This window comes from Tauraco erythrolophus, chromosome 14 (genome assembly GCF_009769465.1).
Source record: "Tauraco erythrolophus isolate bTauEry1 chromosome 14, bTauEry1.pri, whole genome shotgun sequence".
Taxonomy (NCBI): domain Eukaryota; kingdom Metazoa; phylum Chordata; class Aves; order Musophagiformes; family Musophagidae; genus Tauraco; species Tauraco erythrolophus.
Genome location: NC_141478.1, coordinates 1,638,082 through 1,652,116, shown reverse-complemented (window position 1 = coordinate 1,652,116; position 14,035 = coordinate 1,638,082). Strand labels below are relative to the sequence as shown.

Sequence of the window (14,035 nt, the reverse complement as noted above, 5' to 3'; positions counted from 1 at the left end):
TGGGGAGGCTCGTTCTGCAAGGAGCGAGCCCGAGGGTGCCTGAGAGGGGCCAGCAAGAAGCGTAACCCCCCCTCTCCCCGCCCTGCCCCAGTCCCCGGCACAAACTACCTGCGGATCACAAAAGGTTAACTCAGGGTAAAAGGGTCCGCGCTTATTTTGTGGGGACTTTTTCCCCACCACCACCATCTGATGCTTCATTAAACCACTCACTAACGCCGCTCCGCAGCCGAGGAGGGGGGGGAACCGGGAGCGGATGCCCCCCTGAGTACCCATCGAGCCCCTCCATCCCTTCCAACTCCCCTTCACCCACCCCCAAAGCGACCACCTCCCTCCTGCTCCCAGCGAGACTTTTCCCAACACCCCGGGCTTTCTCCAGCGACTTTCCCAGATAAACTGAAGTTATTCCCGGTTGCTTTTCCCTCACCGCGGGGGGTGGGGGGGCGAGGGAGGGGGAGCGGGCGCTTACCGGGCAGGAGGCAGAGGGAGCAGGCGAGGAGCATCCCGCTGGGCAGGTCCATGGGCGCGCCGGCTGCCCCGCTCCCCGGCCCCGAGCAGCCGCGGCCGGCAGCCCGCCAGACTGGTAGCCTCGCTGCAGAGTCCTTTCCTTATCCCCAGCCTTTCCCGGCTCCCTGACAGAAGGAGAGCATTGGGAGGGAGTGGGAGGGACGAGCGAAACTTGGAGGAGGTACAGAGGGAGAGGACGGGAGAGGGGACAGGCTTGGCCCGGCCGCGGCACCCTTTAGGGATCGGCTTCCCAGCGGGGTGGTGAAACTTCAACCCCACCGCAGCACCCCGGTCCTCTCCCTGCGGCACCCCGCTGGGGTCCCCGCAGGACCCCTCGCCCCGGTGGGGGCTTGGTGATGGAAAGTCTGGATGGGGTTGCTGATGGTTGTGGGGTGTCACTTCTGGTCAGGGTGCTCTGGTGTCAGCTCCACTCAGGTGCCACCTCTATTCGGATGCCACCTCTCTCCCTGGGTGCCACCTCCAGCCACCTCCGCTCAGTGCTCCTTCCATTCAGGTGCCACGTCTGCTTTGGATGCCACCTCCAGCCACCTCCACTTGGGTGCCAGCTCTGCTTGGGCACTACCTCCACTCAGATGCCACCCACTCTTGGGTGCTACGTCTGCTCAGATGTCACCTCCGGTTGGGTTCCACCTCCACTCAGGTGCCACCCCCAGGGTGGAGGAGAGCAGAGCTGGTGTCCACGGCACCGAGGAGGCTGCTGTGATGCTGCAGGGCACTATGCAGTGCTGGGACACCTGGTCACACCATTTAGTTTGCAGGCCAGTTCGTTGCACCAGAGGAGGTTTAGATTAGATATCAGGACGAATTTCTTTACTGAAAGAGTGGTCAAACATTGGAACAGGTTGCCCAGGGAAGCGGTGGAGTCACCACGCCTGGAAGTGTTCAAAAAACATGTAGATGTAACACTTCAGGACACGGTTTAATGGGCATGGTGGTATTGGGTTGACAGTTGGACTTGATCTTAGAGGCCCTTTCCAACCTTAATGATTCCATGATTCTCTAGTTTCCCCAGGGGGGAGCACACTGCTGCTGGCGCAGGCACCCAGGAGAACCCGGCTGGAAGCAAACAGCAAAGGAGCAGGAGGAAAACTGCTAAGAAGCTTTTTCTTCACTGCTGCCAGGGCTGTTGCTGGGCACGACCAGGCGCTCCCGCTGTGCACAGCCCTTGGGCCAGTATCTCCAGTGTCCCCCTGACAGCCACCACTGCCATTTAGGGCCCCGTCACCTCTGGGCTGGACTATGCAGCCCTAAACACCCGAAGCACAGCAGTGTCCCCAGGGTGGGATTTTCTCCCTCCATCTTCTTCCTCCCCAAGCTGGGGACACCCTTTGGAGGAGGCGCCCAGGAGGAAGCTGAGCTTTGACCTTGGCGAGGCTTTGGGGCTGGGATGCAGCACCGAGCACCCACAGACCAGACCACACAGTGAGCTGGGGCGGCTCTGCTGGGGAGGTGAGACCAGCCACCGCCTTGCTTCCACTTTTTCCAACCAGAAAAGATAAATCGAGTCTTTGGTTTGTTTTCAGACAGTAGATGTGACCTTGGAGGTCCTTCCCTACCCACCCTCCAGCCCAAGCCCTTTTTGCCAACAGGAGCATCTCCACGTGCAGTTGCTACCTGCAGCGATCAAGCTCCACGAGACCGACCGTGCAGCAGGAGAAAAGCAAAGCCAGAGCCACCCACCCTCTGCAGCCACTGCCGCACCACCAGCCCTCCTCCCCTCGATGCAGAAGAGCAAGTGAAGGTCCTTGATGGGCTTTTCATCCCTCTTCCCACCCAGCCGAGACTGAAGATCTCTTGGGATGGGTCCAAGCACAGACATCTCCGTCTACCGAGTGTCTGTCGGACAGTTTGGGGTCTGTGGGAGGGAGATAAGCTCTGCTGGAGACACTCTTGGATGAAACAGAGCGTCTGGGAGATCCAGTTTCTTTTCATTTTCCCCTCTTTCCTCCTAAAAATATATGTTTGGGGTCTGCAGGCGGGAGAGGACACATGTCTGGAACGGAGATCAAAGCAGCAGTAGGATCCAAACAGGCGCAGAGATGCGGATGCTCTTTAGCTTTTTTGTACTCCACTCTTTTCCACCAGCAAAACGCTGCTTGACAGAATTAAACATTTTCAGTTCTTAACTACATTTCCCAGCTGGTTTCCACCTATATAACTCTGGAGCAAAAAACAGAATTTCAGAGGACAGCAGCAACTGAAAGGAACAAAACGCATTTCTGGTTTGGTGAAAGTTAAGACTTTTTTTTTTAGGGAATGAAAGGAAATATTGAAAAGTTTGGGCAGGAAACACAGATGAGCTTTAAAACAGAATAACCAGAGCACAGAGGGAGGGATCCCTGAGAAGTGGATGCTCTGAGCAGGAGTCGCAGCCTCACTGCTCCCAGCTCGGGGCCGCAGACGGGGCAGGAGAGGGGAAATCCCTCGCTGGGAACTAAACTCTCCCATGCAGTTGGAGGCCAAGGAAGTTTTTCCTGAAAAAAAAAAAAAAAAAAAGACAAAAGGCCTATATAATCTTGCAATTTGCATCTCGGTTCAGTTTTCAGAAAAGTTGTTTGGAAGCAGATTGCTGGAAACAGGAGGCTTGAAGGGTTTTGGAGGAAAGAATGGGAAAATCAGTATGTAAACGGGCTACAAGAAAGTTGGAGAGGGGCTTTGGACAAGGGCGTGGAGTGACAGGACACGGGGCAATGGCTTTAAACTGAAAGAGGGGAGATTTAGATCAGATCTAAGGAAGAAATTTTTTACACTGAGGGTGGTGAGGCACTGGAGCAGGTTGCCCAGAGAAGTTGTAGCTGCCCCATCCCTGGAAGTGTTCAAGGCCAGGCTGGATGAGGCTTTGGGCAACCTGGTGTAGTGGAGGGTGTCCCTGCCCGTGGCAGGGGGGTTGGAACTGGATGGTCATGAAGGTCCCTTCCAACCCAAACCATTCCATGATTCTATTATAAGAACATCCAAGAGACCTGGGCCTCGCGTTCTCTCTCCCTGCCCAAAAGAGCAAGTGGGATCTCAAGCACCACATTTCAGAAGTCAAAAATCTCCATGGAAAACTGAGCGGCAGCAGCTGCCTCCTGCCTTGAACTCCCTGACCTGGAAACCAGTGGAAAGTGGGATTTCCAGGGATCTGCTTTCCCACTCCTGCCAAAGGACCTGCTGCGAGAGGTTCCTCTGCACCGGCCGCGGTTCCTGTGCGGCAAAGCAAAAGGAGAAACCCCGGGAGCTGCTCCGGGATCATGAGCAACAACCATCAGACCCATCTTTGCTGGTTGCCTGCAAGCAGCTTGCAAATCCCTGGTGGTTTCTCCTTAGTTTAAGTTGGACCTGACTGGGACAGCAGGGTCTTATTCGACTGATATTCTGCAAAACTGGTTGAAACCGTGCGGTCACTGATGTGCAGACCCCTCCTCTGCCAAGCTGCCAGCGCCCGAACGCGCCCGAGCTGCTTGGCATGAGCAGAAATGCCGAGAGTTGAAAGGAGAAGAGCTGTGCTGTGATAATATTGATGTAATGCTTCCAAAATGTAAACAGCTGTCGCTGGAAGTGACGGATGAGCGAACAAAAAAAGGAGGAAATAATAGTATTTTGACCCCTTGCAAAAAGTTCTGGTGGGGACATCCCATGAGAACCAGTAAAACCCTACTCAGCAGGGCTCCTTAATGGCTAAAAAGCCTATAGAAGGTAATTTTCTTGTATTCAGCACATGATATTAATCCTGTAAAAAGAAAAAAGCTGGGCCCATATTAAAAGCTGCCTTCCCACTTCATTTTTTGGATCCTGCTCCAATTTCAGTGCTGTTTCATCCAGCCCAGGCAACGCTTTCCAAAAAAGCTCTGCCTGCAGCGGGGCAGAGCCCGGGGGGGACCGGGGAGACCCCCACGGGCTGCCACGGGGCGAAACACAAACTCAACCAGCTGAAGGAGGATTATTTCTTTTCTTTTATTTTTTAATTTTCTTTTATTTTTTAATTTTATTTTATTTTTTCTTTTATTTTTTCTTTTATTTTTTAATTTTTTTTTTTTTTTAATTTTATTTTTTTCCTCCATTTCCCAGCTGCTGACCTCGACACACCACAGCAAGGGGAGCGGTTTTATCCGTGAGCATCGTGGGGGACGAGGACCAGCCGGCAGCTCCGCTTCCTCGTGGGACCAACACACACCGACCATCTCCAATAGAGACCGGGGCGGCTGCAAACAAACAGCCGGTCCCAGCGCAGGCGCTTGGAAAGGAGGTAGGAAAAGATTTGCTGCCAGCTCTGCCTGGCTCTCAGCAAGCCCTTGGGATGTCTTCCTTTCTGTTGGGTTTTGGTGGGGGATGTAGGGGTAGGAGGGTGCTCAGGGCCAGGGTGCTGGGCTTTGCAGCTGCTTGCAGGATCAGTCCCGCCGGTGCATCCCACCGTGCTGCAAAACCGATCCGATGAGCGCAGCATCGAGCCCTCGGGGATCCCTGGCAGCCAGGAATAAATTGATGGAGAAAGTGAGAAACGAGACAATTTTCTCCTGAAAACAGGGCAGAGCAACAGCTTTTAGTGGGGAAAGGCAGCCCTCAGCTTCTAACCCTGAAAAAGTCTGGCTCCCGAGGAAAGTGTCTGCTCGTGGCTCAGATGTCAGAAGTTTGTGACCAAAAAAATCCTCCTATTTTCTCTGCAAGCCTGACAGTTTCCAAGAAAAGTGTCAAGGTGCAAACAAAGGCTCGTGCACGTTGGAGATCATCCATGCTCCGCAGCCAGACACCCCATCCCTTCAGCAGAAGCAAAACCCAGGAGCTGAACTCTGCACCTGAGCCCTGGGCAAGGTTTTGACCTTCTTGACCATCAGCATTTTCTGCACAAGCCAGCAGAGTCGGGAAAAAGCAAGGAAAGAGCAGGCAGGGACAGTTTCAACCCAGGCAGCAAGTTCATCTGGCTGCAGATCCGGTGAGGGAATTACACAAACCATTCCTGAGCCGTTCCCAAAGGGAAGATCTCGTGTCTTCCCCAAACGAACATCCTTGGATGGGCTTCTTACAAAATCTGGGTAAGGAGAACGCTGCACTGACCGTGCCCTTGCAGCTTGCGTGAAGATGACCCCAGGCTGCACGGCTGAAGCAGACAAACCTTCGTGCACCTCTTCAAGAGAAAAAATTCCGAGTGACTTGAACTTCCACCCGACGCAACCAAGTCCCAGCTCAAGCTCTTGCCCCGACACCTCCAAAGCTGAAGGAGAACCCTACATGAGCTCGTGCTACCCACTCGCCGCCTGCCCAACCTTCCTCCCCTTGCGCTTTGAAGTCATCCCAGCAATTCCCTGTAGGTTTTCCCACGTGTGGTCATTTTTTCCAAACTTCAGCGTTTCCCCGGAGCAGATGCCTCCTTGCGTCTGACCTTTCAGACGGTGTCATGTATTGGATGCTATTGCTTCTGGAGTTTTGGAAGACTTAATCTAGGATACAAGGAATGTAAACAGAGGCCAGGAATGAAAACAAACCCCCAAATTCACTAATATAAATGCAGGAAGGGCCGACAGTGTCGTGTGGGATTTAATTGCGAGCAGCCCCAGGGGAATGGTGCTGCAGAAGGTCCGGGATGCACCCAGGGGTGCTTATCCCACGGTTTTGGGGGAAGGACGGGTGCAAGTTGGATGCTCAGGTTACACATATCCCCCAGCTCAGGACCACCAAATGCTGCTCAAGACCTCGGTCTGGGGTCAGGATTACACCCCCAGCAGCTCCAGCACGGCAGGAAGGGAAAAGGCAGCATGGAGTGGGACCACCAGCAGCTCCATGAGGGTCTCGGCACGCTCAGAGCCCTGGCCGGGCGCAGTCAGGTGCGGGTGGTTTCATCATCCGTGGGTGATGGGGAGCAGCTCGAAGGTGTCCGGGCCAGCAAAGCACGTGGTGCCGTCACGCCTGATGTCGCACAGCCCCGCTGAGCTCAGAGCTCTGGAGAGGCCGTTGTCCAAAACAAAAGCTGATGTAAACAAAAAGTCAGGCTCTCCCAGGGCCTGTCAGCTCCGTGCGGAGCCAGGAAATGTTACGTCTCTGCAGAGCACAAGACTGGGAAGGTGGAAACCTCCCAGCACAGCTTGGAGGATGCTCCAGGGTTATTTCTGTGCCCTGGGGTTCTCCCCATCACTCACCCCAGCTGGGATCGCCCTGGGTACATCCTGAGCCAGGGAAGTGGAGGGAGATTGGAGCCTGGGAAAGGAGGGGGACATAGAATCATAGAATGGTTAGGGCTGGAAGGGACCTTCGAAGGTCATCTAGTCCAACCCCCCTGCAAGGAACAGGGATATCTCCAACTAGATCAGGTGGAGTTGATCATGCTGAACCGGGACCCAGGGTGCCCATGAGGGTGTTACCCATGGGAGCAGGAAAACCCTGAGTTATGCTACAAGACCAATGCTCAACATCTGCCTCCATGCCAGAGCGGGTTGGGGTTCCTGCCCTCAGCATCCCGCGGTGGCTGCGGGGTCCCTTCGCCTGCACTCGCCATCCCAGGCAGGCACAGGGACCCAGAGACCCCCCCATCCGCCTGCTTCTCCCACTGAACTAAGGAGAAGGTGGACACGAGCAACACCCAACTCCAGAAGCAACATTGGAGGATAAAACATACACTAACCGAAGAGAAACTCTGCCGGTGAAGTGGTGCCACAGAGACCCATTGGCTTTTATTTTTGATTTTAAAAAGAGGGAAGTAATTTCACCTCCGGAAAGCGGAGACTTGGCACCCCCGCCGTGTTTGGAAGAACTTTGGCCCTTAGCTCCCAGCACTCCATTAGTGTAAGCTGTATTTATTAGCCCTCGCCAAAACTCTTCTCTCCTCTCCTTCCGTGCCACCAAGCTCGTGCTGGGGCCGAACGCTTCCGTAGCCGGAGCAGGGCTGGCGGGGGCTCGGGGGTGCCACGCTGAGGAGGGCAGAGAAGCTTCAGCCAATGATATTTTTGCAAAAATATATCCACAATTCAACAGCTGAGCCGTTCCTCATCCGGTGTTTCTCACCGTTTTGGCAGTCGGCGCCCGGCTATAAACATCCACCTCCCTGCAGATGCCTTTCTGCTCCGACAGCCGCTTTCCGAAGCACGTGAAAACTCCTCTAAAAGGGTCCCCGGAGCCCCAGGACCCAACGGCGAGGGGAGCAAGGGAATGGGGTCCCCCAGGGTTTAAGGTCACTCCCCTCCCAGGTGGGCCGAGGGTCCCCAGGTGCCTGGTGCTGCCACGGTGACTTCACGACTCAAGCAGCTTTCCCAACGCTGTATTTCCAGACCCCTAACCATAGACGTGTTTGCTACTGTATTGGGTTTGCATGGTGAGGTTTTGGTAGGGGGGGAATACAGGGGTGGCTTCTGGGAGAAGCTTCTAACATGTTGGATAGAGTCAATGCCAGCTGGCTCCAAGATGGACCTGCCGCTGGTCAAGGCCATGTCCATCAGGGATGGTGGTAGCACCTCTGGGATAACAGAATCATGGAATGGTTTGGGTTGGAAGGGACCTTCAAGACCATCCAGTTCCAAGCCCCCTGCCATGGGCAGGGAGACCCTCCACTACACCAGGTTGCTCAAAGCCTCATCCAACCTGGCCTGGAACACTTCCAGGGATGGGGCAGCCACAGCTTCTCTGGGCAACCTGGTCCAGTGCTTCCCCACCCTCAGAGGGAAGAAGGAAAAAAAATCCATGAGCAACTGCAGCCAGAGAGAGGAGTGAGAACATGTGAGAGAGACAGCCCTGCAGCCACCAAGGTCAGTGAAGGAGGAAGAGGTGCTCCAGGCACCGGAGCAGAGATTCCCTGCAGTCTGTGGTGAAGACCACGATGAGGCAGGCTGTGCCCTTGCAGTCCACGGAGGTCCATGGTGGAACAGAGATCCACTCACAGCCCAGGGAGGACCCCACGCCGGAGCAGGAGGCCCAAATGAGGCTGTGACCAGGTGGAGAGCCCGTGCTGGTGCAGGCTCCTGGCAGGACCCGTGGACCCATGGAGAGAGGAGCCCAGGCTGGAGCAGGTTTGCTGGCAGGACTTGTGATCCATGGAGGACCTGTGCTCGAGAAGGTCATGAAGAACTGCAGCCTGAGAGAAGGACTCATGCCAGAGAAGTTTATGGAGAGCTGTCTCCCATGGGAAGGGCCCCCACGCTGGAGCAGGGGAGGAGTGTGAGGAGTCCTCCCCTGAGGAAGAAGGAGCAGCAGAAATGATGTGTGATGAACTGACCATGACCCCCATCCCCCCTCCTCCTGCACCACTAATTCCCCCAAATCACATCTGATTTACCCATGATGGTAACCCATGGGTGATCTCTCCCCATCCTTATCTCCACCAGGAGCCTTTCCTTGTATTTTCTCTCCCCATTCCAGCTGATGGAGCAGCTTTAGTGGGCACCAGGCACCCAGCCAGGGTCAACCCACCACAGCTACCCAGGAATTCCTTTGTTTATTCAGCCAGCATAGTTTTTTTTTTCCCATTTATTTAGTCTCTCCCTGTTTATTTCTTACTTTGAATGAACAAACATCCACCCTGCCCGGACACTGACTTATGGGGCTGGATTCCCTGGGGCAGAGCCCACGCTGAGTAACCGCGGTCCCGATTCCCTGCCTGACCCGTGGCACACGCTGTCTAGGCAAGTTCCCAGGTACTGCAGCACGGGCTGGATACTACTCACACCTCCTCCACACACAGAAAACAGGAAAAAATTCATATGATTGCTTTTTTTCCCCCCCCCTCCTTATAAAGCTGAAGTGTCCAGCATTGATTGGACCCCTGTGCATCACTCCAGAGGCCCTGGGAAAGCCCTTCCATCCCAAGCACTTGACCCCCCTTCTCAAACCAAGAAAAAGAAATTAAATATCTTCCTGATCTCAACAGAATCTTTCCCCTGGGAAATTTTCCCTTGCGGAAAAAAGCACTAAAATCCTTCTTACCTAACTCTTCTGAACTATTTATTATGAATATTACTTTATCTCCTGCTCCCCAGCAGAGCCACTCGCAGCTGCTGGTTCCGCTGCCTCTATTTGCCCAGGGGTAGCAATTCCTCCTGTCTGCAGGCGACTGCTGTGCAGCAGGAATTCTGCTTGGGGTTTGGGCTGGTGTTTTTCCCCAGTTTAATTCTGTCGAAGTGACACACGCAGCTAAGCTCTAAATACGACCGGTAAAGCCATTTAAACCTTAATTCGTTAGAGAAGATGCCAAACTGGCTGCATGCAGTCAGCAATCCATCAAAATCACAACATCAGAGGAGAGTTTGATTAATACGGTGCTGAACCTCCAGGAGGGGAAAATATGCAACAGTAAAAGTAACTCTGGGCACAAAAATCTTTTTGCAAAGGAGGAAGAAAAGGAAAAAAAAAAAAGAAGACTTTTCAAACCTGGTCTCCCCTGCACCAGCCTCTCGAGCCCCCTACCTTCTCCTGGGGATTAACCAAGGGGTATCACCTGCACCCACATAGATTCGTGCTTCACTAGGGGAATTGTGTTCATCCAGACAAGGTGGGAGAGAAAAAAAAAAATAGTTGATGGGGTGGGGACAGTGCCCAGGCAGCATCACCCAGCTCCTGCAGAGCTTACTGGTTTTGCTGAACATGTTTCTAGGGTAGGTTAAGGAAAGGGATGGGAATTTTTACACTGAGAGCAGAATATGGGGTTTTTCCTTCTTAAAGGAAAGCAGCATAACAGCCTTTGAGGGGTTCAAAACCTTCAGGAAAGATGAATGCAAACTTGACCTGAAATCCAGTTGAGGTTTGAGATGATAAACCCTCGATGGTGTCATGGCACAAGTCCCACCAGCTCCAAGCCACCCTGCAGACCAGCGTGAGCCCAGCCCTCACGTTGCTTTTATTGGGAATTCTTGCTCCTCTGGGTGCAGGTTAGGAACTGGACATTTTTGGTCATTTCTCCAGAAGAGTCCACTGCAGAAAATAAGCACATTGCCCACTGCAAGACACAACTGGGTTACTGTAACGAGCTTCCATACTTCCACAAAACACTTCCTCCAAGCAGCTCGAATCCCTTTCCAAACCAGAAATGCCATCAGGCAGCAAAATCTGATCCCAGCTCCCCATTCACCTGACTCCAAGGGCACTTGGTGCTGGTGTTTTCTAGACAACCGTCTCTAAAAAAAGGAAAGATGAGCCATTTTTAGACTCCTGAGACAGATTTAACACATTCCAGGTGTCTGGAGAGCACTCTGCTTCGCTCTCCGTGCTCTGGTAAGGCCATTACTGGCAAGTGCTCCTGCGGAGGACGAGTGCCACCATCCCTGGCTTTGCCAAAACGCTGCCCAGCAGTCAGGAGCCGGCGGCATCCCCGTGCCAAGGTGGCAGCCCAGGATATCACCTCTGCCACAGCGCTTGGCACATCCCCAGTGCCCTGCAATTCATCACTGGTGTTAATTTAAGCATCCTCGGACATAAAGGCTGCCCTGTAATGGGGCAAGCGGAGAGGGCTTTGTCCCCTGTGAGAGCATCCCAGTGCGCTCCGCATCCCTGCTGGGTGCTCTCCCAAAAGGCAAAGCTCTCCGCTCTTCCCTCTCCACCACTATGAAGCGAATCATAGAATGGTTTGGGTTGGAAGGGACCTTAAAGATCATCTAGTTCCAACCCCCCTGCCATGGGCAGGGACACCCTCCACTACACCAGGTTGCCCAAAGCCCCATCCAACCTGGCCTTGAACACTGCCAGGGATGGGGCAGCCACAGCTTCTCTGGGCGACCTGGTCCAGTGCCTCACCACCCTCAATGTAAACAATTTCTTTCTTATATCTAACCTAAATCTGCCCTCTGTCAGTTTAATTCCATCGCCCCTTGTCCTATCACTACACACCCTTGTAAAAAGCCCCTCCCCAGCTTTCCTGTAGCCCCTTTAGGTGCTGGAAGCTGCTATAAGATCACCCTGGAGCCTTCTCTTCTCCAGGCTGAACAGCCCCAACTCTCTCAGCCTGTCTTCATGGCAGAGGTGCTCCAGCCCTCTGATCATCTTCGTGGCCTCCTCTGGACTCGTTCCAGTAGCTCTATGTCCTTCAAAAAATTTTATAGAACAAGGTGAATCCTTCACACCAGGTGAATCCTTCACTCTTGGTGCTTTAGGGCTTTTAGAGTGTCCCCTCTTCGCTTTCCACCCGTTGAGTCCACTCATGAGCGGCTTCATGCTCCTTCGGTTCACCAGAAAGTCAAAAGCTTTCCTACCACCCAGAGTTTGAAGCACGGAGGTGCGAGATCACCTTAATTTAGTGGCCCCTTGGCCATCGTTTCTGAAGCCAATGGACTCGGCTGGGAATGACATCAAGCCTCCGATTTCCAAAACGCTCTCTTGTGCGATGCAAACTGTGCCCACACGTTGGGAATGCAGCTCTTTAACAGCAATTAATATTAGGAAAAAATTTTTTACCATGAGAGTTGTAGAACACTGGAACAGGTTGCCCAGAGAGGTGGTGGATGCTCCATCCCTGGAGACGTTCAAGGCCAGGTTGGACGAGGCCCTGAGCAACCTGATCTAGTTGGAGATATCCCTGTTCCTTGCAGGGGGGTTGGACTAGATGACCTTTGAAGGTGCCTTCCAGCCCTAACCATTCTATGAATTAGCTTAAATAGAATGAGATGAGCCCCCAGCTCGGTGCGGGCAGGGGGGATGCACCCTGGGCTGGGGCACAACGCCCCGGCCACGGCCAGAGCTGCACCCAGCCAGGCAGAGAAAAAGCACCATCCTCAAAGCATCGTCTCTCTCAACCTGCAGCTTCAGATTTGAAATTAGAATTAGCACCAAGTTTCCTGCTTCTGCCAAAGAAGAATTTGAAAGCTGGATTATTATTTTTTTTTTTTTAAGTAAAGATGAGCCAAAAAAAGGTGCTTTCTTTGTTAATGAAATCAGAGGTTTTGCTCCGAAGCTGAGTGCCAGCACATTCTCAGATTTTTTTATATTTTTTTTTTTCCTGGAAAAAAAAAAAGGTTGAAGACATTGAAAAGAGAGCCAGTTCTTTACAGAGAACACTGACCTGCCTTTTTGCCGTTGCCTGGCTGCCTGTGCTGGCCGCAGCCGCGGCGGCTCTGCCATGCAGCGTTGTCTGCGGAGCAGGAAACGCCATCCGAAGGCATCCGGTGACAGCACCCAAGAAAAATGGGGAAAAAAAAAGAAAATGTCAAAGCATTTAACCCCACAGCCGTCCAACTGGCTCTCACCAAAACACAGTCTCATCGTCCAAAGTCCTAGAGATCCACACGAGCAATATTTCAGGCTCAGGAATTTATTACTTCAACAAGCAGGTGGGTTTTGTTTTTTTTCCTCCTTCCAGTCCATAAAACCAACACGGTGATGTCCCGGGGACAGGATGGCTTTGACACCACGCGAGCATCAGAGCCACTTGCTCCTGCGTCTGTCTGGGAATTCACTGAAGGTTTAACTCCAGCACTTACTTAAAATCATGTAACAGCATTGCTAAGTTTTTTTTTTCCTTGGTTTTTGCTAGGATTTTGGCTCCTTCCCTGGCATTTGCCATCAAAAGGGATGGAGGAAGAGTCACCCCTTTGCTACAACAGCTGCAGGGAAGAAACCCCCAGCCCCACGGATCTACACTCATCACTTTTTTTTTTCCCCTAGCTCAAGCTCCCAAACTAGTTTCCTCTGGCTTCTCCTGTCTCTTCCCACATATTATTTTAGCATTATTATTAGTTTCCACGTTGCATTACCATTACTTTCCAAGCTGCACGTGCAGAAGCCGTGCCTGCAATGGCTAGCGTGGCTTGCAAAGCCCCCACTGCCTGGGGGTCCCGTGCCCACCCTCCGTTGCCCGTTTTGGGGATCACATCCTCAGGACCAGGCGAGGGGGGTAGGTTAAGCAGCTGTATTTCAGCAAGCAGGGATGAGTCAGTGTCACAGAAACTCCGGCGCGTGGAGAAGGATGCAGCATCAGCAAGAAACCTGCCCTGCCTTGTAACAGGAAAAAGATGTTTCGCTGCCCAAACCAGCCCAGGGCCTGGGAAGGATTAGGAACAGAGAAAACTCCCTGCTGGCACGCAGCAGGGACATGCCAGCGGCTGCAGCAGCCTGGCACCCGCTCGGGAGGACAGAGAGGGGATGAGTTATTCCCCAGGGCTGCTCACCTTCCAGGCAACTCGCTTGTTTTAAACCAAACTCCAGCATCTCCTCTGGCAGAGGGTGCTGGATGTGCCCCTCCATCCGCAGCGCTCCACCTCTCCCTGCAGCCAGGACCGAAACGGACGGATCCTGATGCTGCTGGTCCTGTGTGAGCCTGTCCCCCAGCCCAGGCACCTTCACCACTGATAAAATCCTGTCCTAAAGAGATTCATGCACCAAAAGGAAATAAAAGTCAAGAAAACAGCCTACTTTATATTTTCCAAGTCACGATAAAGGAAAAATTATTCCCTTCATAAAAGATATTTATACTGAATGCAGCGTTTCAATAAACTCACAAAGTTTGCAAGCACCTTCATAAGCTAAGGAAATCTATCAGGAAGGTTTTAAGATCTTTCTTTTGGTGGACATACAGATTTTTCTATGCCATCTGCGTGCCATATTTGTGATGGAGCCAAGAGTT

General features: G+C 52.9%; 1 protein-coding gene across 1 annotated transcript in view; it reads right to left on the bottom strand.

Annotated features, from left to right (window-relative positions):
• ITGA11 (integrin subunit alpha 11) overlaps positions 1 to 518 on the bottom strand; it is a 45,838-nt gene extending 45,320 nt beyond the window's left edge. Inside the window, exon 1 of the mRNA XM_086620530.1 lies at positions 467 to 518. Within this exon, the coding sequence (XP_086476656.1) occupies positions 467 to 518 (52 nt within the window). The remainder of the gene's footprint in view (positions 1 to 466) is intronic.
• Between the last annotated feature and the right edge of the window lie 13,517 nt (positions 519 to 14,035).